This window comes from Lycium ferocissimum, chromosome 12 (genome assembly GCF_029784015.1).
Source record: "Lycium ferocissimum isolate CSIRO_LF1 chromosome 12, AGI_CSIRO_Lferr_CH_V1, whole genome shotgun sequence".
Classification (NCBI taxonomy): Eukaryota; Viridiplantae; Streptophyta; class Magnoliopsida; order Solanales; family Solanaceae; genus Lycium; species Lycium ferocissimum.
In genome coordinates this window covers 31,983,191-32,011,186 of record NC_081353.1, presented here as the reverse complement: position 1 = coordinate 32,011,186, position 27,996 = coordinate 31,983,191, and the positions used below count along the sequence as shown (strand labels likewise).

The following is a 27,996-nucleotide window of genomic DNA, read 5'->3' as shown; positions in this document are numbered from 1 at the left end:
CCTATCAAAAAAGATGCAACATACTCACCATTTATGAAGTGTCTATCTGTTGATTTTGGGATGAGTTCACGCATCTCACCTCCTTCTGCACCATTTTGGAATTCAAGAACCGAATCTAAATAAATCGCTCTAGCATGACATGCAGGAAGTCTAGTTTCAAGCGACGAGTCGTAGTCCTTGAAGTTTGACTTTTCAAATACATCGCGATGGTAAATAGTAAAAGTATAGCATGACATCGGTGTATCTGGATGCTTAGTTGGATCAAGAGACATAAATATTTTAGCTTGCATAATATAAGTGGAGTTGGTAGGGGATAGAGATTTTGTATTGCCCAACACAATAAGTAGAATTGAGAAAATAATTGACAAAAAGGTGAAAATGGAAGAGATTTTCCATTGGCATAGCACTTTAGAACAAGAAGGTATTTGCTAATTGCTTCAATTGGTTATGCATATACGTCCACTCTCAGATTTATTTAACCTATTCAAATTTTATGCCAAAATAGGAAGAAACACTGAGTTAAATATGGAGGTCAGATTCTCTTGATTTTTTTTTTCTTCAATGAAAGAAAATACAAAATTTTGAAAGAAAGACGTTCCTAAACAGAGCATTAATAAATGTCTCGTGGAATCTATGCTATTTAGGAACTTTATTTATGTAGCTTTGCTATTCACATTGTACTAATTAAGCTTCCTATTTTATTTATGTAGGTTTACCATTCACATTGTATTTATTAAGCTTCCTATTTTATTAATGTTGGTTTGCTGTTCATATTGTATCTATGTAGGAACTTATAGTCTTTGTCCTGTATAATCTGTCGCTTTTTTTTTAGAGGTTTCATAAACAGTGTCAGTTCGATTATGATTTTCATCTTTGCATTAAGTTTTTCATATAACAAGATTTATGTTGGCATAAAGTATGTGAATTTCAGGAAAGAAAGAAAGAATGGATTTAGAATTATTGAATGCTTTTAATATACGATTTTCTAAGTTACCTTTTAGAATTGCATTGGAGTACATAATGTTCTATATTTAAGAAGGGAAGAAAAACCAAGATGGTCGCTTGGTCAAGTTAAGGCACCGAGTGCCAATCACGGCTCGATATGAAATTGGGCCGTGACATAAAAATTACTAATAAACGTCCTAATTAGATTAGATGGACAGAATTGACCACGTGGAGTGTCACTTGGCACATTTTTATAACTAAAATCGGGTGTGTGCTAGATGCACCAACAGCTATTCATAAGTTCCCACATAACGATGTGAATAGAAAATCTACATAAATGAAATAGGAAGCTTAATAAATACTATGTGAATAGCAAACCTACATAAATAAAATAGGAAGCTTAATTAATACAATGTGAATAGCAAACCTACATAAATAATATAGGAAGCTTAATAAATACTATGTGAATAGCAAACCTACATAAATAAAATAGGAAGCTTAATTAATACAATGTGAATAGCAAACCTACATAAATAAAGTTCCTAAATAGTATAGGTTCCATGAGATTTATTAATTCTCTGTTTAGGAATGTCTTTCTTTCATATTCATTTGACAAAAAAAATCAAGAGAATCAGATCTGCATATTTAACTTTGTGTTTCTTCCTATTTTGCCATAAAATTTGAATAGGTAACAAGAAATTTAAATCACTACATATTCATAACCAATTTAAGCAATTAGAAAAATACCTTCTTATACTAAAGTGCTATACCAATGGAAAACTTCATCCATTTTCACCTTTTGATGTCAATTATTTTCTCAATTCTACTTACTGTGTTGGACAATGCAAAATCTCTATCCCCCCTCAACTCCACTTATATTATGCAAGCTAGAAAATGATTTATGTCACTTGATCCAACTAAGCTTCCGGATCCTCCGATGCCATCTTATACTTTCACTGTTTACCATCGCGACGTATTTGAAAAATCAAACTTCAAGGACTACGACTTGTTGCTTGAAAATAAACTTGCTCAATGTCAAGCTAGAGCAAGTTATTTATCTACCATTCTTGAATCTAAGACGCATAATACTTTGATATTATTTGGTTAATTGACCTACATAATAAAACTAAAATAAAAAGAAAGCATAAAAATTATTGAGAGAAAAATCATTTCCTAAACAAGACTCCTATAGAGAGTACTACAGATGCTACTGTGTTTATTGTGTGAGAGAGACGACAAATCCTCAATTTACAGAAGTCCAAAACTTTTACTCTATGAAAGAATTATTCAAATATGAAAAAGATCTTTTTTCACCAAGAAAACCTTTTAGAAATAAAAAATAATTATGGTAGAATCCAAATAAGGTAAGAAATTCAGGGCAAATCTTAGCAGTATAGATACGCTCAATTTTTGTTTTTAAAGAATGTGTGTTTTGTTGAGGTGTCGAGTTTTCCTTGGATGTGGGAAATTGGGAATTGGTTGGATTGGACATTGTTACCATTCGCCCTTGCGCTCGCGGTTTAGTTGAGAATTGAGATATCTATTGTGGTTTGGAGATCTGGTGGAGTATCGCGGTAAGGGACTGAGGATACGAGCGAGATGCAGTGGTTTGGGGGGGGGGGGGGGGGGGGGGGGGGGGGAGTGCCCAAATGTGTCACTCCCCCAATGATTAAACAAGTTCGCGGGTCGTCCTGCTTTGCAAGTTTCGACAATGATCCCCCGAGGTCCTTCTAGTGGTATCTGCACAAATCTAATGAGAGCATTGTCTATAGAGAGAAGTTAGAGAGAAAAAATTTCAGATCAATCAACTACTAGTAGCAAAGAAGCATTTGCTATAGCTTTTGATTTGTTTGGTTGCTAATTTGAAGCAATGATACTAGTGGCTACATTTTATATTAAATCAACTTAAGCTTGCAATTGCATTCGCGCTTATCATGTCATTCTACTCTAAATCTCAGAGCCGAATTTGTTAGGGAGTGCTTTACCCCCAAATGTGGAACTTCCTAGCGTGAATCTAGATTAATCGAAGCCCCAATTTGAATATCGGACACTGGATGTGAAACCATAAAAGATTTGTTATTGCTCTGCAATCTAATTATAGCTTCTGTATTTGCTTCAGAGGATATTTGACATGTACCCTTTGTCTATTGCTATATGCTTTTTTTTTCTCCTTTTCACTATCTCCAATTATCTTATTCATTACTTTTTTATTCTTAACAAATTATATAAGTGTTGTGAAGCTGGTTGACTATGACAGGTGTCCTTATCTTTTCTTGTTATTCAGTTTCACTTTGCTATGATGCTATTTTCTAATTCATGTGTTGTGCTAAACATTATAGCTAGGTTTATCAAATATTGCATTATAGAAAACATCAATTTAGGAATACATACACCTCTTGCTAAAGGAAGAATAAACCATAGAAAGTAGGATTCTAAAGTAGTAGCTTCTAGCCAGCGGCGGAGCCAGGATTTTTAGTTAACAAGTCTGGACCACAATCCTTTTCGCCTAGCCAGTTCTGAATAGATTATTTATACATATTAAATAATTTTTAACACAAATACAAGGGCTTGAATGACGGTGGCTCGTTCTCGCTTCTAGTCCTCATGCAACTGTATTTCAGGGTCCCCTATTTGGTCATCCACTCGAGCAATCGCAGCAACAGTCTGATACACTTGTTGCATTGTTGGCCTTTGATCGGAATGAATTTCATGCGCTTACTTGCAAGTTCAAGCAAACCGCATTACCATAGCATCATATCCTTGCCCTAACAAGAGTTTATCCACATCTAGAGGACTGGCAAAAGAGCTGCTGGAAAAATTAAGAGTCGAACAACTCAATTCATAAGATTCTTTCCTTGTTAAAAGCTCGAGAAGCACAACCCCCAATCGATAGACATCTTTCTTGTATGTTGTAAAGTCTAAAGACTCAACTATTGGCAGTAGACTCAAGTTCGAATCTATGTCATTTGTTTTTGCAAGTGTTGCCTCCCAAAAATTGGATAACTTGGGATCGAAATTTTCATCGAGCAAGATGCATTGTGTGCTTATGCTACCATGTACAACATGGAATTTTCCACCATCATGAAGCCAAGCCAAGGCTTTCGCGACGCCAAAAATAATTTTAACCCTTAGAGGAAAATTCAAGAGTCTTGCCTTGTCGTCGGTTGAGTGCAACCACTCATGTAAGTTTCCATTAGGCATGTACTTGTAAACAAGAAGTAGCTCGTCCCTCTCAGAACAAAAGCCGATTAGAGGGACTAAATTCGGATGCCTCAGACTACCTAGAGTTGTAATCTCGGAAACAAACTCTTCCTCCAAATTCTCGGAACTTTGGAGCCTCTTTATGGCAACTGTCCATCCATTTGGCACCAGTGCTCTGTACACTTTCCCAAGCATTCCATTCCCGATTTCATTGTCTTGGCTGAAATTCGAAGTCGCTTTTGATAATTCCATAAAACTCATTCTTGTAACAATCTTCTCCAGCTTTAAAATCTGAGGAAAAGAACATATCTACAATTAGCACATTATTTTTCTCCTCTACAACCACAGTTTTGATTTAGTACCCCCTTTGTCCCAATTTATGTGACATAGTCTGAGAAGATTTTTAGAACTTATGGTCTTAAACGTGGCATAACACTTGTGTGGCTATAATAGCTTGTCAGTAAGAGTATAATAAATGAGAAGTTTAAGTTAAATCATTTCAAAATTTAGAAAGCTACCGTCTGCCATTCTTTTTTGAATGAACTAATAGCTTGTTTGGTCAAGTTTATAAAATCAGCTTATTTTGAAAAATATTTTTTTTGAAAAATGCTTTTTAAAAAAATACTTTTTGTGAGAAGCAGTTTGTGTTTGGTCAATTAATTTAAAAAGTACTTTCGAGCAACAATTAGCATTTGACCAAGCTTCTAAAATCAGCTTATTTTGCAAAGTATATTTTTTAAAAAGTGCTTTTTAAAAAAGTACTTTTTGTGAGAAGTAATTTGTGTTTCGCCAATTAATTTAAAAAGTACTTTTAAGCAGCAATTAGCGTTTGACCAAGCTTTTAAAGAGTACTTTTTAGTGTAATTTTCTCAAAAGTGCTTTTCGAAAAAGTGCTTCCGGGGAAAAGCTACTCTTTTTTTTTTTTTTTTTTAAGCTTCTGCTACTCCCCAAAAGTATTTATTTTCTCCCAAAAGCTTGTCAAACACCTCACTTTTTTTAAATAAGCACTTTTTGAAAAGAAAAAAAGTACTTTTGGAGAAAAATAAGCTTGGCCAAACAGGCTATAAGTGTATTTTTCTCAAAAGTGCTTCTAGGGAAAAACTACTTTTTTTAGCTTTTGAAAAACTGTTTCTGCTACTCTCTAAAAGTACTTATTTTCTTTCAAAAGCCTTGCCAAACGTCTCACTTTTTTAAAAATAAGCACTTTTTAAAAAAAATAAGTACTTTTGGAGAAAATAAGTTTGGCAAACAAATTATAAGAAGAAAATACTGTCACATCATGCGGACTACTTTATTTTCGGGGTGTAGTTAAAGAAGGAAAAAGACGGTTGAAAGTTGGGAAAATGTTTACCTTCGGGTTGTTGTTTACTTCTTCTCCTCCAGGCCATTCACTTCCATCAATTACCATTACCTTTGTTCTCTTCTTGATCAATAGAAGCATCTTTTTTACACAAAGTAAACCGAAGGAAAAAAGATATATACCAAGTAAAGTAAAAAGCGACCAACCAGTCACAAAACCACTAATAAACATAGTATGATGGTTCTCTACGGATGCGCCACGACATGGTGGCAGAGGTTTACCACAAAGTCCTGGATTATTTGCATAACTTTCAGCTGGAATAGTGGCATTAATAAAATTTGGCACTTGCCCTCTCAACATGTTGTTGGCAACATTAAACGTCTTAAGTCGATCTAACAAGCCAGCTTGAGGTGGGATTGGACCTTCTAGTCTATTGTTATCTAATTTGAGGTTATTAAGATAAGAGCAATTTGCAAGGTCGGCTGGGATCTCGCCTGATAATTGGTTGTTCGAGAGATCAAGATTTACAGTAAAACCGATTATTTTTGATATATTCGAAGGGATGGATCCATGTAGCCTGTTGTTTGAAAGATCTAGAGCAGTTAAAGATTGGCAATTTTGTATGCCTAGTGGAAACTCACCCTTTAGTCCCATGTCTGGAAGTCTAATGGCTAAAACTCTGTTCTCATCAGAATGCCAACAATCTACTCCTACAAATTTGCATATGAAACCTTCTGTGCGATTGTTGAAATTCCAGGTAGAATTCAAGTAAGCTAAAGGGTCTTCCAATGAATCTTTAATCGATTTCAAGCAATCGATGTCACCCTGTAGCGCTTTGCATCTTAGAGAAAAGCTGCAAAGTATGAAAAATGGTAGTACTAAGTAAAGAATGATGCAGCTGCTCATTTTGTGAGTGAAATATTTTGTTTTAGAATGCATTGCCTTCATCAGCAGGACCATGATATTTATTGAGTTATTTGCTTTGGCAATTGTGGTGTCATTTACAAATTGACTTATGCAAATGGACAGCAGTTGACTTGGGTCAAGCACGGTAGAATATTTCCACACTGCCCACTGTTTTTTCTCCTTTTTCTTTTAACTTCTTATTATGCAATATTATTTATTTGGTATGTCTGCTATGACACAAGTTTATTCTTTGCGAAAAATATTTTTTTTCTGAAAATTTGGCCTGTAAGTGCTAGAAGGGGAGTGTTGGAGCAAGTTCAAGTTAAAAAAAAAAAAAAATCCGACAGGCGTCTTGTCGAAAATTCGTTGGAATTTGGCTTGTCGGTTTTTCGACCGATTTCATCGAAATTGTTCGTAAAAAAATCTCCTTTTACTATTAGAGTGAGTTCGAGCGATGGAATCAACCAATTGACACTTTGTGTCACAGTAGGAAAGGTCGTCTAAACCAAATTTTGGGCCATTAAAGAGTCAAAGAAGCAAGTCAGCCACGTCTATTGAATTAAATTTATGTCCTAACTAATTAATATGCCCGCGCAAATATGTTATTAGACGTTATCAATATAATATTTTTCTAATATCAAAATATTAAAATATTTTTAAAACTTCTCTTTAGCCGTCAAATTCAAAAATCAAGTCTCAGATTTTTTATCCATTTTACTATCAAGGTCTTGTTGTATCTCTTTCTTTGTTTTATCAGTTTACAGTTTTAGTCTTTTAAAACTACTGGATTTTTGTATAATCTTTGTGGAATACACACATAATGAAATTCCTCTTTCTCTGTGACTAAGAAAATATTTTTAAACAAAATACATTAGGATTAGTTCACACGTTAGTTCATATATTTTGTTTATTTCAAGCAAATACTTCCATGAGATGCTATACATAGTTAATTATACATTACCCATAAAAAATATTTAAGTTCTATGTAATCAAGAAAGATTTAAGGACTACTAAAAAAAGAAAATTAGAATTAACCTCACATAAATTACAGTTAAAAAGCACTAATAACACAAACAAAATATTTATTTTATTACCATTAGTGTATAAGAAGATGGAAATTATATAAATGAAATGCATATTTTTTTGTTAACATCAAAAAATCATTAGGAAAGACTACCGCCTCTTGTTTATGCAACGTATATTTTTGAAACATATGTGTCTGAAACCATGTTCTTGGAGGGCACATACTTCGTAAAATAATTCAAATTAATCTTTTTCTAGTAAATAAAAGACCTCTAAAATTAAGAAGAGAATATTATTATTAAGAAAAGGGAGAGTCCAAACTTTTATATTTTGTTCTAATAACGTGTGTCTGTATAAATAACTGTAATTATAATTGAGATTGAAATTTTGAGTCAAATTATTAACATTTTTCTGGAGAGACAAAAAATGTAGGATTGGTCAAATCTCTCTCTCTCTCTCTCTCTCTCAAATTCATTCTTTTCTTCATTTTAAATGTGAAAGCGAACCTCTTGTTACTTGAACATTTATTTATGAACTCAATTTAACGTTGAGACTTAATTATATATATTATTATAACACATGTTTTTATGATATGATTATTTTATTGAGTAATTGCAACATTATATTAACCTAAAGAAAGGGCAAATAAGTTAAGGAACATTCAAGCCCTTTTTAAAAGGGAAAAAACAGTTAATAAAATATATATACCTTGGGAAAAAAGGAATCAAAACTAATTTCGTTAAATCCTAAATTAGAGATAATTATCATATACTAAATTATTTTATTTTCTCTTCTCTTCTTGTAACTCCCTTCACAATGAAAGTCAATCTTTCAGAAGATAGAGGTGAAACTGTTATTCTCCTTATCGTTGATGTATCCATTTCTCTCCAACATCATTTTTATACTCTTCTTCTTATCTGCTTTAGTTTCTTCCTTGTCTCTTCAAAAGAAGAAAATTTTCTTTGAGTATTATGAATGGTAATGGAAGGAATTTTGAGAAAGCATTTAAAGACCTACTTTATTTGATATTGTATATACAATGAAAGAATTTAAATCATGACGACAATAGAAGGCAGTGAAATCATTTAAAAAACTACTTTATTTGATGTTGTATATACAATAGCATGATAGACAAGACAACAACAAACTGTAATTCAAATTATACAGCCATAACGAAATCATGTACATAGTAATAACAAAGACTACAATAATGGTAGAAATGTCAGTAAAAGACCGGGAAAAACCCAAATAATAAAGTAAATTACAAGCCTACTGGGGGAAATATAGGGGTAATTAGTATAGGGAAAGGTATTTCTTTCAGACAAAGGAAAGGAAAAGAAAGTTAACGTAGGCTAGTGGGTGCAACCGGTATTTGAACTGATGTGGAAATAGCAAGGAAGAGAGGAAGTTTAATTAAGAAAATTGAAAAAGGTGCATTTGGAGAAATAGTAGGGAACAGAGGAGGTGTCATTTGGAAAACTGAAGAAGTGATTGTTCGGTGTGTAAATGCATCAAAGGAAAAGTACGGGGAAAAGGCAAAAAAAAAATGACATAAAAGATAAATGCCTTTTTAAGCTTTTGAAACATGCTACGTCACCGGGCCTTAGTCCCGGAATTATATAGATGCTTTAATCCATTTGGATATTCCTTTTTATTTCTCATCAAACAAATGACATCTTGTGAATTTTTCTTTAGCTAATCTAAGTATGATACTAGAGTAAATATCTCAAAATGTCACTTAATTACGAGAAATTATGTATCAAAGTCATTTAACTTTATTTTGTATTAATAAAATCACTCAACTTAAGGTTTTTCTCTTATAAAATCACTCAGCCAAGTTTGTCATCGAATAATATGACATGACAAAACAAATTATTTTTTTATGCCATGCAGACATGAACCTCACAAATAAAGTAAAATTAAAAAAGACACGTATCTTATACCTGACCCACCCACCCACAAATCAAAATCATGATTTCTTTGTCTAGAGGATTAACTCCAAAGGGTAGGATTAACCTTTGATACTTCAGCAAATACTTTGTCATTTGACTTAGATGCATGTGATTGAGTATAAAATATCCATCTCTTGCAATCTAATGGTGTGGGCAAATTCACTACAACTTACATCTAGTGTGTCTTTTGATCTTTAATTCCTTCTGTATTTTTCATCAATCATAAAATAAAGCTAAACTCTGTTTTTTCTCTCCTGAGAATCTTCCAGTTGTATTTCCTCAACATGTTGTTGGCAACACTAAATGACTTGAGTCGATCTAACGAGCCAATTTCAGGTGGCATGGACCTTCTAGATTATTGTTGTCTAATTTGAGGACATTAAGAAGGAGGATTTTTTATTTCTATTATTAATAAAAGGCCGCTAGGCACATTGTCTAGAGGTATAAATACGCCCAAAAAAATGTGTGTTTCACTACAAGAAAGTACGGAAATGGCAACAACTCTTTTGGCAACAAAAATAATATAGTTGACAAAATTCAATATTTGGCAACAACTTAGTTTTATTATTGGCGTATATGATGAATATTTTAAAAATGAACTTTTTTTTTTATCGCCAAACAATTTAGTTTTGTTGGCATAGTATTGACTATGTTGCAAAAAAAAAAACTTTTGGCAACAAACAAAAAAATTGTTGCACGTCGTTGCAATAACAACCGATGGGAAAAGTTTATGCAACAACAAAAAAATATTGTTGCCAAAAGTAGTTTTTGCAACAATAGTCTATCTATGGCAACAAAAAGATTTTTTTTGTTGGCAAATGTCCTCTTTCTTGTAGTGAATTTGATTTCGCTGTTTCATTAGCCGAAGAAATATTTCCGGTGGTCGGAGTCTTTGCAATTTTCAATGTTTCTAGTGGAGTCGATAGTAAGAATAATTACATTATTGGTGTATAAAACTTATATCCATAACAAGATTTGGTGGTTGGAAAAACAAGTGCGAGGCAAGTCATTTTATTTTATCTTAGTATAAGGCGAGGCATAAGACTTGAGGATGCGGATAAGCCACGATGACTCTTTAACTTTGACTATAAATTAAAAATATCACTATTATTTGTTTTGGAAAGGGATTTACATTTGCCTTACAATCCCTTGCTACGCCAACATTAATAAAAAGGGAAAAGGGTAAAAAATGCCCTTCTATTTTGGGAAAAGGATTAAAAATATTATTCATTATAAATTTGGGTAAAAAATATCCCTCCCGTCATTAAAGTTTTCAAATATACCCCTGTCCTAACAAAAATCCCCAACATAACGATTTTTATTTTTTTTAAACTTACTTCTATTTAAGCGGCCAACTAAATAAAAAACCCATATGGGTTACTCCCCTGTGCCTAGTGGCTCGATGTGTAGGACTCGGGGAACAAGTTGGTCGCATATGAGTTTTTTATGTAGTTAGGTCGGGTTTGGAGCGGGTTTAAAAACGAAATCGGGTTATTTTGGGGGATTTGGGGATTTCCGTTAAGATAGGGGTATATTTGAAAACTTTAATGACGGGAGGGGTCTTTTTTATCCAAATTTGTAATGGAGGCTATTTTTAGCCCTTTTCCCAAAGTAGAGAGGCATTTTTGACCCTTTTTCCTAATAAAGAAGGGAGACGTGTAAATAAATAGTGTGTAAATGTGACAATCCAACCCCTCATTTTGAGTATGTTTGTCTAATTCATGATCAGAGTGTGTCTATATGTTGTTTTACTATTTTATGATGACTTGTTGGTGTAGTTTGGTTTAGACTCGAGGGACTCAAGTGAGTTTTTGATGCAATCCGAGGTACCAAGGTTGATATCAAGAGTAAAGGTATAGGTATTTTTAATACGAAAGCTTTTAAACACTCACGAAGAACTTAAAGGGTCATGGAAGATTCATCAACAGAGTTTTTAAAGTCCATACCATACTCAAATGGATATATGTATATATATGATGGAAGTGATGACAATCAAGGAGGTCATCAATGATTGGAGCATTCTTCCAACCATCAAGAGCTTGGATGACTTAAAGGAACATGGAAGGAAGACTTCAAGGCCACCACTATGCTCAAGTGGTTATTTTTATAATTTGGTCATTCTTATAATTTGACTGTTTTTGCAATACTAGTATAAATACTCAGTAATAAGTCTTCATATTAGGGTTAACTAACTTTGATAATAGAGAGAGAATACTCTTTGTGATGAGTTTACGAGAGGATTCCCTAGTATCTCTTCAATGAACCTCTCTTGGATCCTCTAAGTATAGATTTCCATATATGAGTTCATTTATCTCTCCCTCGGATTGAATCTAATGATGAATGCATTCTAATAGTTGGATTATCACTTTTCTCTTCTAAAGTCTTTTCCCCCTCATTTCTATTTCTTAATCATATCCTTGTTATCTTATCTAGCTTGTTTGATTGTGGTTCAATTTAAATTTAAACTTGGAAATTTAAATTTAAACCAGAAGCTATAAAAGTACTTGGTGCGACCCCTATCGCGGTAGACCAAACGCGATCACCACAAATAGGGATGAAAAGGTACCTACCTCCGAATATTGATAATCCTCTATAACCTTAGCTACATGAATATAGCTCCTAAATAGTACAGATTTTCTTAGCTCTAGTTATTTTGAGATCATCTTATAATTTCATGCTCTATTTTTTTTTTTTATTATTTCACGCATATATAAATATTTATTTGATTTGACTAAATATAAGGTCCACTTCATGTGTGAGTTATATATAAACTAGGATCACATCAATCCGAACCATGTTAATTACTGTATTTTTATCTTTTCCGCGCTAACACTTTTTATTAATTTTATTGTGTTTTCTTTTTGAGAACAAGGAAATGAGTTTTTGATTCTCATATTGAAGCCCGACTATATATGGATTCATGTTGTGAAGTCCCACATTGGGCCGTAAAATGCTTCCTGGCAAAGCAACTCCATACCGAGGGCTCGAATACTACAAGAAAGTATAGAAATGGTAATAATTCTTTGGCAACAAAAAATATATTGTTGGCAAAATTCAATATTTGGCAACAACTTAGTTTTATTGTTGGCAAATGAACTTTTTTGTTGCCAAACAATTTAATTTTGTTGCCATAGTATTGATTATTATTGCAAAAAGTATTTTTGGCAACAAAAACAAAAGTTGTTGCATGTCGTCGCAATAACAGCTGATGGGAAAAGTTTATGCAACAATAAACAAAATTTTGTTGCGAAAAGTACTTTTTGAAATAATAGTCAATACTATGCCAACAAAAAAAAATTGTTGACAAATGTCTTTTTTCTTGTAGTGGAACCCGAGATATCTGGTTGCTTAGAAATATCTATAGTAGTAGAAATTTTGAAGACTTAAACAATGCACTTGTTTCAGTCTTGACCCATGATGCACTGCAACTAGAGTAGAGAATACGTTCACTGACAGATTAATTAACATCAAATTGCAAGCCTTGTCCACTCCATTAGTCATGCATAGTCTTTCTTGACTTTATTTTCTCTTTTTTTTTTCTTTTTTTTTTCTTTCTATTTTCTTTTGGAGCGTGTTTATACCTTCAGATGCAATAAAAATAAATTGGAGTGCTTCGAAATGTAACAGAAATTAAAGAGTCTTGCAATTATTTTTCCTATTTTTTGAATTAACAAAAAATATCAAACTTTTAAGAGCAAGTGGAATTTAAACACAAAAACATGTTTTTAACTTTTTTAATGTTTCGTGTGAATATTTTGATCTCAATGTTCTTTTGTGATTAAATATAACTTTCTTAACTACTGTAGCAATTGCAACAACTCTGTAACTTGAATTATCCAAAGCGAGAAACTAAAGTATTATACCATTTTTTTAACTGTTGGGCACATTATATGTTAATGTAGACAACTTAATTGTATCTAGTAATGCAAATCCAATCAAGTATGAATTTCACAAATAGCTGACTCAAATAGTACTCACAGCTTAATTTTTGCATAGGCTCTTCATAATTTCAGTGCCAGCTTTTGAACTCTTTCTTCAAACATGGGATATATGCACAGACTCTTCATATTTTATTTGTGTTCCAATAAAATAAAATTTACCCTTTTTAATTTCTTTCTTTGGGGAGAATCACAAAAAAGAGAGCTATTTTTTTTCTAGTTTAAAACAGTGGAAGAAGACTTGAATGGAAAACTAACTACACTTGAAAACAATTAGAGTAAAGAATACGTTCAGTTAATGAGTAGTTATAACATCACAATGAAAATTCAAAGAGAAAAGGGATTTATGTGTCGTAACTTTCATCTGAAATTTCCACAGCAAGACTCATACAAGGACTTTCAACGCAGTAGTGTATGCATACACACCAAGACTTAGCCAGTTGGGTAGGTCCTTGTCTGAAGTAAATACTACCTTGTTGGATAGCTTTCTATTGATTTTTGAAGGTTTGAGTTGAATCTACCAAGTGAAAATTGTTGAGTTTTGCATTACAAGACTGGATATCAAATCTGGAGTCATTTTGAAGCAAAAATGTATTGTTGAAAACAAGTTATAATGATCATGGATTTTTGGCTAAATCCTGACGATCACCGTAACTTCTTGTTAAGGCAATCCTGACAATTTGTCAGGATTTGTGGCCTAGATCCCTACGATCACTATAACTTGTTGTATAGGCAGTCTTGCCTAATACTACTAATAAATAAGAAATCCCATCAGAATTTTGCATCTGTTTCTGGTGAAACGATTATTTTCACTATATTTTTTTAAGGTTAAATTTTAGACACTGGTACCGGAAAATCCTATTTGTGAATATCACCCTATGCTGACGCCAACGGACATTGCTTTATCTTCTTTGATGTGGTTGCCTCTTAAATGGTCTCGTTAATTAGAAGTCTTTTGAGTATTTCACCAGTTAGCAACAAGTTGAGGGAATCATGTTTTGATTATTTTGTTTTTGCAAATGTATAGATGTGTTTGGACAAGAAAAATAGAAGCAAAATTAAAAAAAATATTTTCTTAGACAAAACAAAACCAACTGGCATTTCCCTAGGAAGACTAAAGACTTGAGCATTGACTTGAGAAACTTGGAATTGATTGATATGAAGAAAGTTCAAAATCTATGTTCCTAAACTTGAAGAAGCATTATAAGAAGATAATTCTTTCCTTAATAATTTCTCCACGTTGATCGCCCTCTTTTAAATAGCAGTACAGTGGTGTTCGGGATAACTTGTGCGAAATTTGATTACTCCAATGAATACTTGTTATCTTTCACCAGCAAATGTATTTCGGATAACACATTTACAGTGAAAAAATCACATAACATTTTTGTGTCTGATGAGATTTAGACAACTTATTAACCATTAAACCACACTCACTCTCGGCACCCGCAGGTCTCGAAAGACTCAGTAGTCTATGAATAATTTGTGTTCCAATAAAATAAATTGATATTATCAACTATTACTAAAGAAAATTACCTTTTTTTTTCTTCTTTGGAGAGAATCACAAAAAAGAGAGGTATTTTTATAGTTTAAAACAGCAGAAGAAGACTTGAATGGAAAACTAACTACACTCCAAAACAATTAGAGTAAGGAATACGTTCCTTTTTTTTTTTTTTTCCACCCGGTGTTCGGTATTCACATTGGAGCCCGACTAAATTCGGATTCGCCGCATAGGCCTCATTCAGGGAAAACGCTCCTTACCAAGCATTTTTCCACACCCAGGATAAGAGAGGAGCAACCTCATCCACTTCACCGCACCCTTTGGTGGTGCAATTAATACGTTCAGTTAATGAGTAGTAACACCACAATGAAAGCTCAAAGAGAAAGAGATTTATGTGTTATAGCTTTCATCTGAAATGTTGGTCCAAGAGATTTTATCATTAGTTCTCCAAGGATATGTTGCTATAATTTTATCCTTCTATGCAAGTCGATCGTTAGAGGTGGATGCAACCCAAAAGCAATGATTTCGACTGAATTCCTAATTTTTCAGACATGGAATATATGTGAAAAAAATCATTAATGTGTCAACAAGTACTCCCTCCAGCTAAAAAAAAAAAAAAAGAGTCCACTTAGCCATTTGCACATCCCTTAAGAAAATACTAACTCTTAGACAAAAATATGTAATTTAACTAAACTACCCCTAATTAAATAGGCATTGAGATTTGGTCATATAACACTTAATAGGGGCAAATATGGAAAAACAAGATTAATTCTTTCTTGATTTGCTAAGTGGACTCTTTTTTTATCCGGAGGGAGTATTAAAATTTGGACCCGCAAATTCATAATACAATGCGTTTAGTGCTAAAAAATTAATGTTTGAAATCATCAAGTTTAAATCTTGGACGCATCTCTAATTGTGACAAGTTGCCGTTCAAAAATATATCTTCAATACCTATTAAGGTAATCATCAGTTGATCTTCCATTATCGATAACTTTCTGATTTAAGAAAAAAAAAACACTTTGAGAAACTTTTAAGTCCATGTTCATTTTGTGTATTTGATTTAATTATGTTTGTGCACAAATATTTTTCTCCCACTTTTACTCGATCACTTTAGCATATCAAGGAAAGATAAGCTTTTTTTTTTTCTTCTTGTTTTATCCTTAACACTAGTTAATTTGTCCGCGCTTCGCGCGGTTAGACAAATCTTTTTATAAATTTAATTTGATATAAAGAGATAAGAACTTATATTATGTAAAAGTTACATGGATCAATAGCGAGTTATAGACATCTTGAACAACACAACTCCAAGATGAAATCTGATGTTGACATCTTTCCTCTTTGTACACTTGTGCGGAAGTTATAAACCTGACACATATAATATATTAGACTCACCAGTAACCTCTTTCACATTGCACTTTAGTTCACTATGTAAAGGCAAATCTAAGTAATCTGAAATTGCAAATGCTCTTCTGATTTTGTAGACTCTAGTACTCCAACCTCCTGTTAAATTCCTTAAAATCAGTTGCTTGCCTTATTGCTCCTACAGTAAGCAAGGTAAAAGGAGGATCAATATATACTTCAAACTATTTGATAGGCATAAAAACAAATTTAAAGAAAATGAAGAAACAAAGGCCTTGACCATGACACTTTATATCTAATTATTCGATTTAATTACATAACAAAAACTAAGCGTCATGCATGTATATGAGTAGAACCCGAGAATATAACAAACTAATTACACCTAATAATATTCTCAAACCGCTAAAAATCAAGCAATAAGTGAAGAAGTAATAAATCAAAATTTGAAGAAAACAAACAGCTAAAAGTAATTTAAACATATAAAAGATACTCCACTGCATAGGCAAATGATGGAAAATAAAGCTGTACTTAAAAATCACTTCTTTTATGGCCAAGCCTACAAGTCGTAATAACAATTTGTGAACTGTACGTACTAACCCTTGCATGTACTATCGAGTGTGTATTTCCACCAAACTGCGATCTTTATCTCAAACTTTATATTCTCCAAAGAAAAATGCCCATATCATTCGATCAACATTTATATTTTTCATAATTATACCAAACATAACGAGATGTGAAATCTAGATAATAGAAACTAAGCAAACACCTCAGAAAGGCCTTTCTACATTAATTTTTAATAAGAAATAAATGGGCGATCGGTCTACTTTTATGAGGGTGGCATGGAATACTAACTCAATTCAAAAGAGGTCCAAAACAAAGGGTAGGAAAAGATAAAAAAGAACACACATCTGGACCAACACTTCACGAATGCTTAACTACATTAACTTTGAATTAAAAATTAACTTGCCAATCTTTCTTTGTTTTAGAGACAGAGCATATAAAAGGAAATTTCATGATTAAATCATTTGGGCTTCTGCAATTAAGTAAACGGTGCAATATTCTTTTCTTTCGTAATGATGCGTTGCCTTTTACCGAAGCGGTGTGTTTCCCGAAATAATGTCCTTTCTCGCAAAGACTTTTCTTTGTGTTTATGTAATAAGTTAAACAAACAAAAAATGGAAAATATTAGGAAAAAGGAGAAAAAAGATAAATGGGCTTCTTGGCTTTAGAGAGTGCCACGTCAGCGGGCCTATGTCCTGCAATTATATATATATATATATAGATAGATGCGAAATAAATGCTAGACCAATATAAAGCAAATAGCAAACAAATTAATCTAATCTCTATGAATCTGCATTAAAAATATAAACCGCTATATTATATTATTCCGTGCACGTTTTCAACCCAAATCAAGAAAAATCAGCACAACACCATCCGTCTATGATAATGAAAAATTTCATACATATTCATCTTTTTATGTTAATGATTTTCTCAATTCTATTTTCAGTTTTGGGCAATGAAAAACGAATTTTAGTACCCCTTAACTACACTTCCATTATGCAAATTAGAAAAAAATTTATGTCTATTGATTCATCCAATCTTCCAGACCCTCCAATGCCATCTTATAGTTTTACTCTTTACCATCGCGATGTCTTCGAAAAGTCAAACTTCAAGGACTACGATTCAATGCTTAGAAGTCCTCTAGCTCGAGGGCATACTAGAGCAAGTTATTTGGCCTCGATTTTTGAAAATGGCAGCAATGTTAATGAAAGGATAGCCCATCCAAATCGTGGAGTAGCGATGGGTTCCACGACCACACACGATGTTGAAGGTGAGCATGTTGCATCTTTTATGATTGGCAGTGAAAGAAGTAGGAGCCCGGAGCCAAAATGGCTTAATTTTACAGCCAATATACAAAAATGGCATGCCTTTTTTTTTTTTTTTTTACCAAAATGGGTATTTCGTTGGATAACCAACGAAATACCCGCTTGTTACTGTTCATCCCGAATTATTTCAGTCAAATAATTTTTTTTTAAAAAAATTTTGGTGCATTTCGTTGGTAGTCCAACGAAATAGCATTAAAATTTTTTTTTTTTATTTCGATTATAGAAAAACGAAAGTAAAAAAATAAAAATATTTTTGGCCTATTTCGTTGGACTACCAACGAAATAGGATAAATTTTTTTTTTTTTTTTTTAATTTCGTTTTTTCTAGCCAAATTGTTAGCCAAATAAAAAAAAATAAAAATTTAATGCTATTTCGTTAAGCATTTCACGAAATGCAACCAAATTAAAAAAAAAAATTATATTACCCTATTTCATTTTTGTATATATATATATATTTTGCATTTCGTGTATTAAAAAACGAAATAGGAAAATAATTTTATTTTCATTTCGTTTATATAAAAATGAAATAGGAATACATATATATATATATATATATATATATATATATATATATATATATATATATATATATATATATCATTCATGTACCAATGAAATATTTCGTGGATTGTTCCACGAAATGCAAAATAAAAAATAAAAAAACATATTTCGTGGATTGTTCCACAAAATGAAAAAAAAAAAACGAGCTTTTATTTATATTAACGAAACTGTTTTATTTTTTAATTTAAAACTGTTTTTTTTTTTTTTTTTTTTGCATTTCGTGGAACAATCCACGAAATATGTTTTTTTTTTATTTTTTATTTTGCATTTCGTGGAACAATCCACGAAATATAAAAAAAAAAAGTTTTTTTATATATTTTTGAAATTGATTTTTTATATATATATATATATATTCCAAATTGATTAAAAGCCATTTTTTAATTTTTTTAAAATATATTTTTCAAAAAACTTAGTGTTTAACTGTAAGGTTATTTTAGTCAACTTTATATATCGAGAAAATTAGTCAGCTTTATTTTAAAAAATTGAAACCGCAGAAGTGAAATTGACATTCATAGATACATTACCCCTGGATTTTTACGTTGAAATCTATTGCGTATCATCATCTTATAAGTAAATAAAACTGAAAATTTCACGCTAATTTGGGGAAAAATTGAAATTGAATGTGATAAAAGGCGTTTTTTTAAAAATCGGCTCGGCCAAACCGCCTTGCGGCAGTTTGTGTGCATAGATCTCGGAAAAATACCCAAAATCAAAAAAAAAAATCGCGTAAATCGGACGTCCGAGCGCAAAGTTATGACCATCTAAAGTTTGACGACTTTACAACTAGTTTTTCTCCCTATATTTTTTAGAATTATATTTATATTTAAAATAAAGTTATGTCTTGACTTTACAACTAGTTTTTTTTTCGTTTATTAAAAAACGAAATAAGATTTTTTTTTATTTCGTGAATATATAAATGTTTTTATAAATGAAACACAAAAATATATATATATTCATCCTATTTAATTGGTACATGAATGAAATATATATATATACAAAAATGAAATAGGGTAATATAATTTTTTTTTTTTTAATTTGGTTGCATTTCGTGAAATGCTTAACGAAATAGCATTAATTTTTTTTTTTTTTTATTTGGCTAACAATTTGGCTAGAAAAAACGAAATTAAAAAAAAATAATATTTTTATCCTATTTCGTTGGCTTGTAACGAAATAGGATAAAAAAAATAAAAATATTTTTTATCCTATTTCGTTGGTAGTCCAACGAAATAGGCCAAAAATATTTTTATTTTTTTACTTTCGTTTTTCTATAACCGAAATAAAAAATAAAAAAAAATTTAATGCTATTTCGTTGGACTACCAACGAAATGCACCAAAATTTTAAAAAAAAAAATTATTTGACTGAAATAATTCGTGATGAACAGTAACAAGCGGGTATTTCGTTGGTTATCCAACGAAATACCCATTTTTTAAAAAAAAAAAAAAAAAGGCATGCCATTTTTATATATTGGCTGTAAAATTAAGCCATTTTGGCTCCGGGCTCAAAGAAGTAGAATGTACTTGCTAGTGGACCATGTAGTATGGTGTGATGTTACAAACAAATATATCATCCTATATACGATTATACAACATTGAAAACATTCCAAAACGTTGATTGCCTTAAAGAAAACTCGAGTTGCATGACTGAGGAACCATATTTTGAATGTATTGAACAAATGCGCTATTGTCGCTATGACATGCCATATGAAAGTGGAATTAGATCAATAGGTTTCATGGCATCTGAGGTGATTACTTTTACATTAGACCATAAATCAAAGAGGATTATGTTTGGATGTGGAAAAAATCAAAATAGTGCGGTATTTCAATTTAGTGGTTCATATTCTGGGGTTGCTGGCCTTGGACGTCGAGTAAACACGAAAATTCCAGGTGGATATTCTTTACCATCGCAACTTAACGCGACACTATTTTCTTTTTGCCTCCCAAGTTTTGATTTAGGAACTCCGTCTACCCTAAATTTCCATAAAGCCCCGTGGCCAAATGCAACAATGGCAAAATTAGTACCAAATTACAAGTACCCTCAATTGCACCTTGTTAACCTTTACAAAAAAAATTTGTTAACGACAAGGAAGTCCCGGTCAAACCGTCGTGGTGGCAATTTGGTAAAAAGATGCACGGTGGAGTTGTCGTGGATACAGGGATCACCATTACACATTTCCCCGAAGATTTTTACATCATATTTCATTACATATTTAGACCTGAAGTAGGAGATATTCCGATCGTTGAAAATCCAGTGGGAGATTTTGACACTTGCTATCAGGCTGACCTAGACGGCGGTGAGGTGTACTTTCCTATTGTGAAGTTGTACTTTGACAGTAAAAGTCCGGGCTCAATGTTGTTTCTCGCGCAAGAACGAGTTGTAACGCTTATAGGTGATCAATATTGCCTAGCTTTTAAAGGATGGGACGACAAAAATTTCACAGTAATTGGAACTAATCAACTCAAAGCAGTAGGATTAACTTTTTATACTTGACAGAACACATTGGCCTTTGACTTAGATGCATGTGAATGAGTAATAAAAAAATTCAACTTTTAACAACCTTAAAGGTTTATCAAAATTCAGTATAGAACTGAATATGTTTTATTTTATTCGATTTCTATCTCTATTCTTGAATGCTAAAGAAGTTACTCCCTCCGTCTCAAAATATTTGCCGCATTATTCATTTACACGCCTAGCATTTTGACTATTTCACCCTCTTAACATATTTCTATCATGTTCTCTCTCCTCAATAAATATTTACTCCATTAATGATTAAACCTCTTAAATATTGGTATGTGAACTCACAAAATCAACCCATTGATGTAATTAATACAAGGGTAAAATGAGAAAAGCTACTTAATTTTATCTTGGGTAGATAAAACGAAAAATATTTTGAGATAAGTATTTTTATTAAGGACGACAAATATTTTGAGACGTAGGGAGTAATCATATAGTACTCCCTCTGTCCCAATTTATGTGAAGAGGTTTGGAATATGAGGGTCAAAACACTTAATTTTGCTTTATGATTGCAAGATACAGAAATTATACTCCCTCCATCCCAAAAAAGTTGTCTTCCTTTCCTTTTTAGTCTGTCCCAATAAGATTGACACCTTTCTATATTTGAAAACAATTTCATTTTATGATATGATTTCTGACACACAAATATCTGAAACATTTTGATCACACATTTCAAGTTTTCTTTATTTCTTAAATTTTTGTCAATCGGTAAGCATAATCTTTTGAGACGGACGGAGTACATATCTGTTGATATGTTTTAAACAGATCATCTACGTCTACTTTGGCACCTAACTGAAGCTAATAGTCAAGGCAATAATAGAAGATGCCGTGGCAGACTTGCTTCTTTGAGTCTTTGATGGTCCCATTTTAGGTTAACAAATGTTTTCAAGCAGCAATTTCCACAAACAAATTAAAAAAAAAAAAAAAAAGGGAAAAAAAAAGAAAAAAAAGCAACAATTTCCATGTAGGGTCGGCGATGGGCTGCACCCAAGGGGTGTTCGACATTTAATGCACTTGACGTAATTTCGCGGTCGGAACCGTAACTCATAAATATGATGAGATAATTTTATTTGCTCCAAGGCTCACCCAGGGAAAAATATTTTTTTGCGAAGAATGATTTGTATCATATCAAAAGATACCAAATAAATCATAAATCAAAATATTGCATTATAAATGCATACAAGAAAAATAAAAAGAAGAAAAACATTTGGCAGTTGTGGAGTTAAGACGTTGAGAAAAAAACGTGTTGGAAACATTCTACCATTGATCCAAGTCAACTGCTGACCATTTGCATAAATCAATTTGTAGATTACACATCTTGTAAAACCAAACAACTCAATATTTCTGAAAGAAAATTTTACACTAACACAATGTGCAGCTTCAACTTTCTTTACTGAGTAGTACCATTTTTCATACTTTGCAGCTTATCTCTGAGATGCAACGCGCTGCAGAGTGACATCGATTGCTTGAAATCGATAAAAGATTCATTGGCAGACCCTTTTAATATGTTGGCTTCTTGGTCGAATTTCGGCAATCAGACAGAAGGTTTCATATGCAAATTTAGAGGAATAGACTGCTGGAATGATGATGAGAACAGAGTTATAAGCATTACTCTAGCAGACATGGGACTAATCGGCGAGTTTCCACGAGGCATAAAAAATTGCTCTTCTTTAATGGCTCTTGATCTTTCAAACAACAAGCTAAATGGTACCATCCCTTTCGATATATCCAAATTAATAACATTCGCTGTAACTATTGATCTATCGAGCAACCAATTCTCAGGCGCGATCCCAGCTAATATTGCAAATTGCAATTTTCTTAATACCCTCAAATTAGATAACAATAATCTAGAAGGTCCAATTCCACCTGAAATTGGCTCGTTACAGCGACTTAGGTCATTTAGTGTTGCCAACAACATGTTGACAGGGCAAGTTCCAAATTTTACGGATGCTGAAGTTTCAGCTGCATCTTATGTAAATAATCCAGGACTTTGTGGAGGTCCTCTAGGAGCATGTGTTATAGAACGTGTATCAAACAGTCATATTCTGTTTGTTTGCGGTTTTGTGACAGATTGGTCGCTTTTCACTTTACTAGGTATATATCAAACTGTGGTTACATAGAACAAAAATAACGTGCTAATGGTAGATATTTCTTTTCCACAGATTTTAAAGCTGGAGAAGATTGTTACAAGAACGAGTTTTATGGAACTATCAAAAGCGACTTTGAATTTCAGCCAAGACAAAGAAATTGGGAATGGAATGCTGGGAAAAGTGTACAAAGCACTGGTCCAAAATGGCTGGACAGTTGCCATAAAGAGGCTCCATGTTTCAGAGGATTTGGAGGAAGAGTTTGTTTCCGGGGATCACAACTCTGGGTAGTTTGAGGCATCAGAATTTAGTGCCTCTAATCGGCTTTTGTTATGAGAGGGACGAGCGACTTCTAGTTTACAAATACATGCCTAATGGAAACTTACATGAGTGGTTACATTCAACCGACGACAAGGCAAGACTCTTGGACTTTCCTCTAAGGGTTTAAATTGCCACTGGCGTAGCGAAAGCCCTGGCTTGGCTTCATCATGGTCATGTTGTGCATAGTAACATAAGCACACAATGTATCTTGCTCGATGCAAATCTTGATCCCAAGATATCCAATTTTTGGGATGCAACACTGGCAAAACCAAATGACAAAGGTTCTAACTTGAGTCTATCACCAATGGTCGAGTCTTTAGACTTTACAACTTACAAGAAAGACGTCTATCGATTCGGGGTTGTGTTTCTCGAGCTTTTAACAAGGAAGCAATCTTACCAATTGAGTTGTTCGAGTCTAAATTTTTCTAGCAGCTCTTTTGCAAGTCCTCTTGATGTGGATACACTACTGCTAGGCCAAGGATTTGATGCTATGATAATGCAGCTACTTGAACTTGCAAGTAACTGCATGAAATTCATTCCTGATCAAAGGCCAAAGATGCAAGAAGCTTATCAGACTGTTGCTGCGATTGCTTGAGTGGATGACCAAACCGGGGACGCTGAAATACAATTGCATGTGGACTAGAAGCAAGAGCAGAGCCGCCATTATTGGTACGGGTAGCTTTGGCTCGAACCCTGTATTTTTTGTCAAAGAATCATTTAATATGTATAAATAAACTATCCGTTTAAGTCAATAACCGAAAAGGATTGAGAAAATTTGCATAGAAATATTTGTAAGCATCCCTTCATCAAATACTTACTATCAAGTTGAGGTACAACTTTAGATTGCAACAGATGAATTTTGCAAAGTTACTCAATCATATGCATCTAAGTCAAAGGACAAAGTATTTGCTGAAGTATCAAAAGTTAACCCTACACGTTGGAGTTGACTAGCTCTTAAAATTGCAACGGATTGGTACCATCCCAAAAAAGACAAACAGTATTTCCCACTAATGTGCACCACGACCCGATCTTGGGCCAGTAACAACAAATTATTTGGGTTTTCTCTGCCAAAGTATAACTTTACAACGGGAAATTTTGATTCAGGACCCCTCAGATCCGTTTCATAGCAAGTGTCAAAAGCTCCAAATGGAGCATCCATAAGAATATCTTGTACTTAGTGGAATTCAGTATAAAAATCTTGAAGAAAACGGCTAGTAGTTGCTCCTGTATCTACAATACCCCCACCGGTCATGTCATTTCTAAAATTCCACCTTTGGGGTGTAGTGGAATTTCCTTGTCGTCTACAAAAACTTTATACAGGTTGACGAAATAAAATACAGGGAATGCGAAATTTGGTAATAGCTCTGCTGATGTTATTGTTTTAAAGGGCATTTTGTGGAAGCTAATTGTTGATCCTTTCACGGAAAAAAATCGCGATAGACACATGGACATTATGTCTGCCTCAAATTGCGTTGGTAAAGAATATTCACCATTAAAATGTGGTGTTCTCTACATCTCAGAGCTGACTTTGTTAGGGAGCATTTTACCCCCAAATGTGGGAGTTCCTAGTGTGAATCTGGATTAATCGAAGCCCCAATACGAATACGGGACACTGGATGTGAAACCATACAAGATTTGTTATTTCTCTGCGATCTAATTGTAGCTTCTGTATTTGCTTCAGAGGATATTTGACATGTTGTTACTATATGTTTTTTTTCTCCTTTTTACTATCTCCAATTATCTTATTCATTACTTTTTTATTCTTAACAAATTATATAAGTGTTGTGGAAGCTGGTTGACTATGACAGGTGTCCTTATCTTTTCTTGTTATTCAGTTTCAATTTGCTATGATACTATTTTCTAATTCATGTGTTGTGCTAAGAGATTATAGCTAGGTTTATCAGATATTGCATTATAGAAAACATCAATTTAGGAATACACCTCCTGCTAAAGGAAGAATAAACCATAGAAAACAGGATTCTAAAGTAGTAGCTTCTAACCAGAGGCAGAGCCATGATTTTTAATTTGAGTCTGGACCACAATCCTTTTTGCCTAGTCGGTTCTGGATAGATTATTTATACATATTAAATGGTTTTTAACAAAAATACAAGGGTTTGAGCCAAAGCTACTGTACCTATGACGGTGGCTCTGTCCCCGCTTCCAGTCCTCATGCAACTGTATTTCAAGGCCCCCTATTTTGTCATCCACTCGAGCAATCACCACAAGAGTCTGATACACTTGTTGCGTTGTTGGCCTTTGATCAGGATTGAATTTCATGCAGTTACTTGCAAGTTCAAGTAGCTGAATTGCCTTAGCATCAAATCCTTGGCCTAACAATATTTTATCCACATCAAGAGGACTGGCAAAAGAGCTACTGGAAAAGTTTAGACTCGAACAGCTCAATTGGTAAGATTCCTTCCTTGTTAAAAGCTCGAGATGCACAAACCCAAATCGATAGACATCTTTCTTGTAACTTGTAAAGTCTAAAGACTCGACTATTGGCAATAGACTCAAGTTCGAATCTATGTCACTTGTTTTTGCAAGTGTTGCCTCCCAAAAATTGGATAACTTGGGATCAAAATTTTCATCGAGCAAGATGCATTGTGTGCTTATGTTACCATGTAAAACATGAAATTTTCCACCATCATGAAGCCAAGCCAAGGCTTTCACGACGCCGACAACAATTTTAACCCTTAGAGGAAAATACAAGAGTCTTGCCTTGTCGTCGGTTGAGTGCAACCACTCATGTAAGTTTCCATTTGGCATGTACTTGTAAACAAGAAGTCGCTCGTCCCTCTCAGAAAAAAAGCCGATTGGAGGGACCAAATTCGGATGCCTCAGACTACCCAGAGTTGTAATCTCGGAAACGGACTCTTCCTCCAAATTCTCAGAGCCTCATTATGGCAACTTTCCCCAGCATTCCATTCCCGATTTCATTGTCTTGGCTGAAATTCGAAGTCGCTTTTGATAGTTCCATAAAACTCATTCTTGTAACAATCTTCTCCAGCTTTAAAATCTGAGGAAATGAACATAGCTACAATTAGCACATTATTTTTCTCCTCTACAACCACAATTTTGATTAAGCAGTACCCCGTATGTCGCAATTTATGTGACGTAGTCTGAGAAGATTTTTAAAACTTATGGTGTTAAATGTGGCATAACACTTGTGTGGCTATAAAAGTTTGTCACTAGAGTATAATAAATGAGAAGTTAAATTGTTTCAAAATTTAGAAAGCTACCGTACGCCTTCTTTTTTTGAATGAATTAGAAAAATTGCCACATAAGCAAACAAATGGACTGCAATTTTTATTTTCGGGGCGTAGTTAAAGAAGGAAAAAGGAAAAAAACGGTTGAAAGTCAGGAAAATGTTTACCTTCGGGTCGTTGTTTACTTATCCTCCAGGCCATTCACTTCCATCAATCACCATTACCTTTGTTCTCTTCTTGATCAATAGAAGCATCTTTTTTACGCAAAGTAAACCGAAGGAAAAAAGATACATACCAAGTAAAGTGAAAAGAGACCAGCCCATCACAAAACCACTAATAAACATAGTATGACGGTTCTCTACGTGTTTGTGACGACATACTGGCAGAAGACCACCACAAAGTCCTGGATTATTTGCATAACTTTCAGCTGGAATAGTGGCATTAATAAAATTTGGCACTGGCCCTGTCAACATGTTGTTGGCAACATTAAACGTCTTAAGTCGATCTAACAAGCCAGTTTGAGGTGGGTTTGGACCTTCTAGTTTATTGTTGTCCAATTTGATGTTATTAAGAAAAGAGCAATTTGCAATGTCGGTTGGGATCTCGCCTGATAATTTGATATATCCGAAGGGATGGATCCATATAGCTTGTTGCTTGAAAGATCAAGAGAAGTTACAGAAGAGCAATTTTGAAGGCCTCGTGGAAACTTACCCTTTAGTCCCACTACTAAAAGCAAGCTATTTACCTACGGGTTACCGAGGACAAATTAAATATCACTATTCCGAGGTGCTTTGGCCACGGCGTCCTCTCGGAAAAGTCAAATATTTTAATTTTTAATTATTTTTTAAAGATCCCGGGACATCCCTCGGTAAATTATTTGACTTTTTAAAGTCAACATTTAATTGACTATCCAGGGACTCTATCGGTACATAATAAAAAAACAAATTAAAATTTCCGAGAGAGACCCTCGGTAATATAAATATAAATATTTTGCATTTCTTTTTCTGTCACCGAGGACACCATCAGTATGTTAATAAAAAATAAATGAAAATTAAATAAAATATACCGAGGAGTCTCTCAATAGAAAGTAGATATAATTATTTTGAGTTTTCTTTTTTGAAATTACCGAGGGACGTCTCTTGGTAAATTAAATATGTAAAATTGAGTATTTAATAAATAATTATTTTATATTTTTTAAATAAAAAATAGCGATGGTGTCAATTGGTAAGTCCCTCGGTAATTGTTTAAAGTTTTTTTCTTTTTTCGGTTATATTACATTTCTAGACTTATCATAAGAAAATT

The 27,996-nt window shown here is 33.3% G+C and overlaps 1 protein-coding gene and 2 pseudogenes across 1 annotated transcript; 1 reads left to right on the top strand and 2 right to left on the bottom strand.

Annotated features, from left to right (window-relative positions):
• Positions 1-3,667: 3,667 nt before the first annotated feature.
• On the bottom strand, positions 3,668-6,464 carry LOC132040564 (probably inactive leucine-rich repeat receptor-like protein kinase At5g48380). The gene is made up of 2 exons (XM_059431212.1): positions 5,498-6,464; positions 3,668-4,437 (listed from the first exon to the last, which is right to left on the bottom strand). The coding sequence occupies exons 1-2, from the start codon at positions 6,404-6,406 to the stop codon at positions 3,673-3,675; spliced, it is 1,674 nt and encodes a 557-aa protein (XP_059287195.1). The 5' UTR covers positions 6,407-6,464; the 3' UTR covers positions 3,668-3,672.
• Positions 6,465-22,450: 15,986 nt separating this feature from the next.
• LOC132040563 (probably inactive leucine-rich repeat receptor-like protein kinase At5g48380) lies at positions 22,451-24,497 on the top strand (annotated as a pseudogene).
• A 196-nt stretch (positions 24,498-24,693) lies between these two features.
• LOC132039215 (probably inactive leucine-rich repeat receptor-like protein kinase At5g48380) overlaps positions 24,694-27,996 on the bottom strand; it is a 5,253-nt pseudogene continuing 1,950 nt past the window's right edge.

Excerpts from the sequence above, each read along its gene's own strand:
- LOC132040564 (XM_059431212.1), bottom strand. The coding sequence starts at position 6,406 with ATGGTCCTGCTGATGAAGGCAATGCATTCTAAAACAAAATATTTCACT. Across the intron at positions 4,438-5,497 it reads AAGTAAACAACAACCCGAAG|ATTTTAAAGCTGGAGAAGAT; the intron begins GTAAACATTTTC and ends TCTTTTCCTCAG.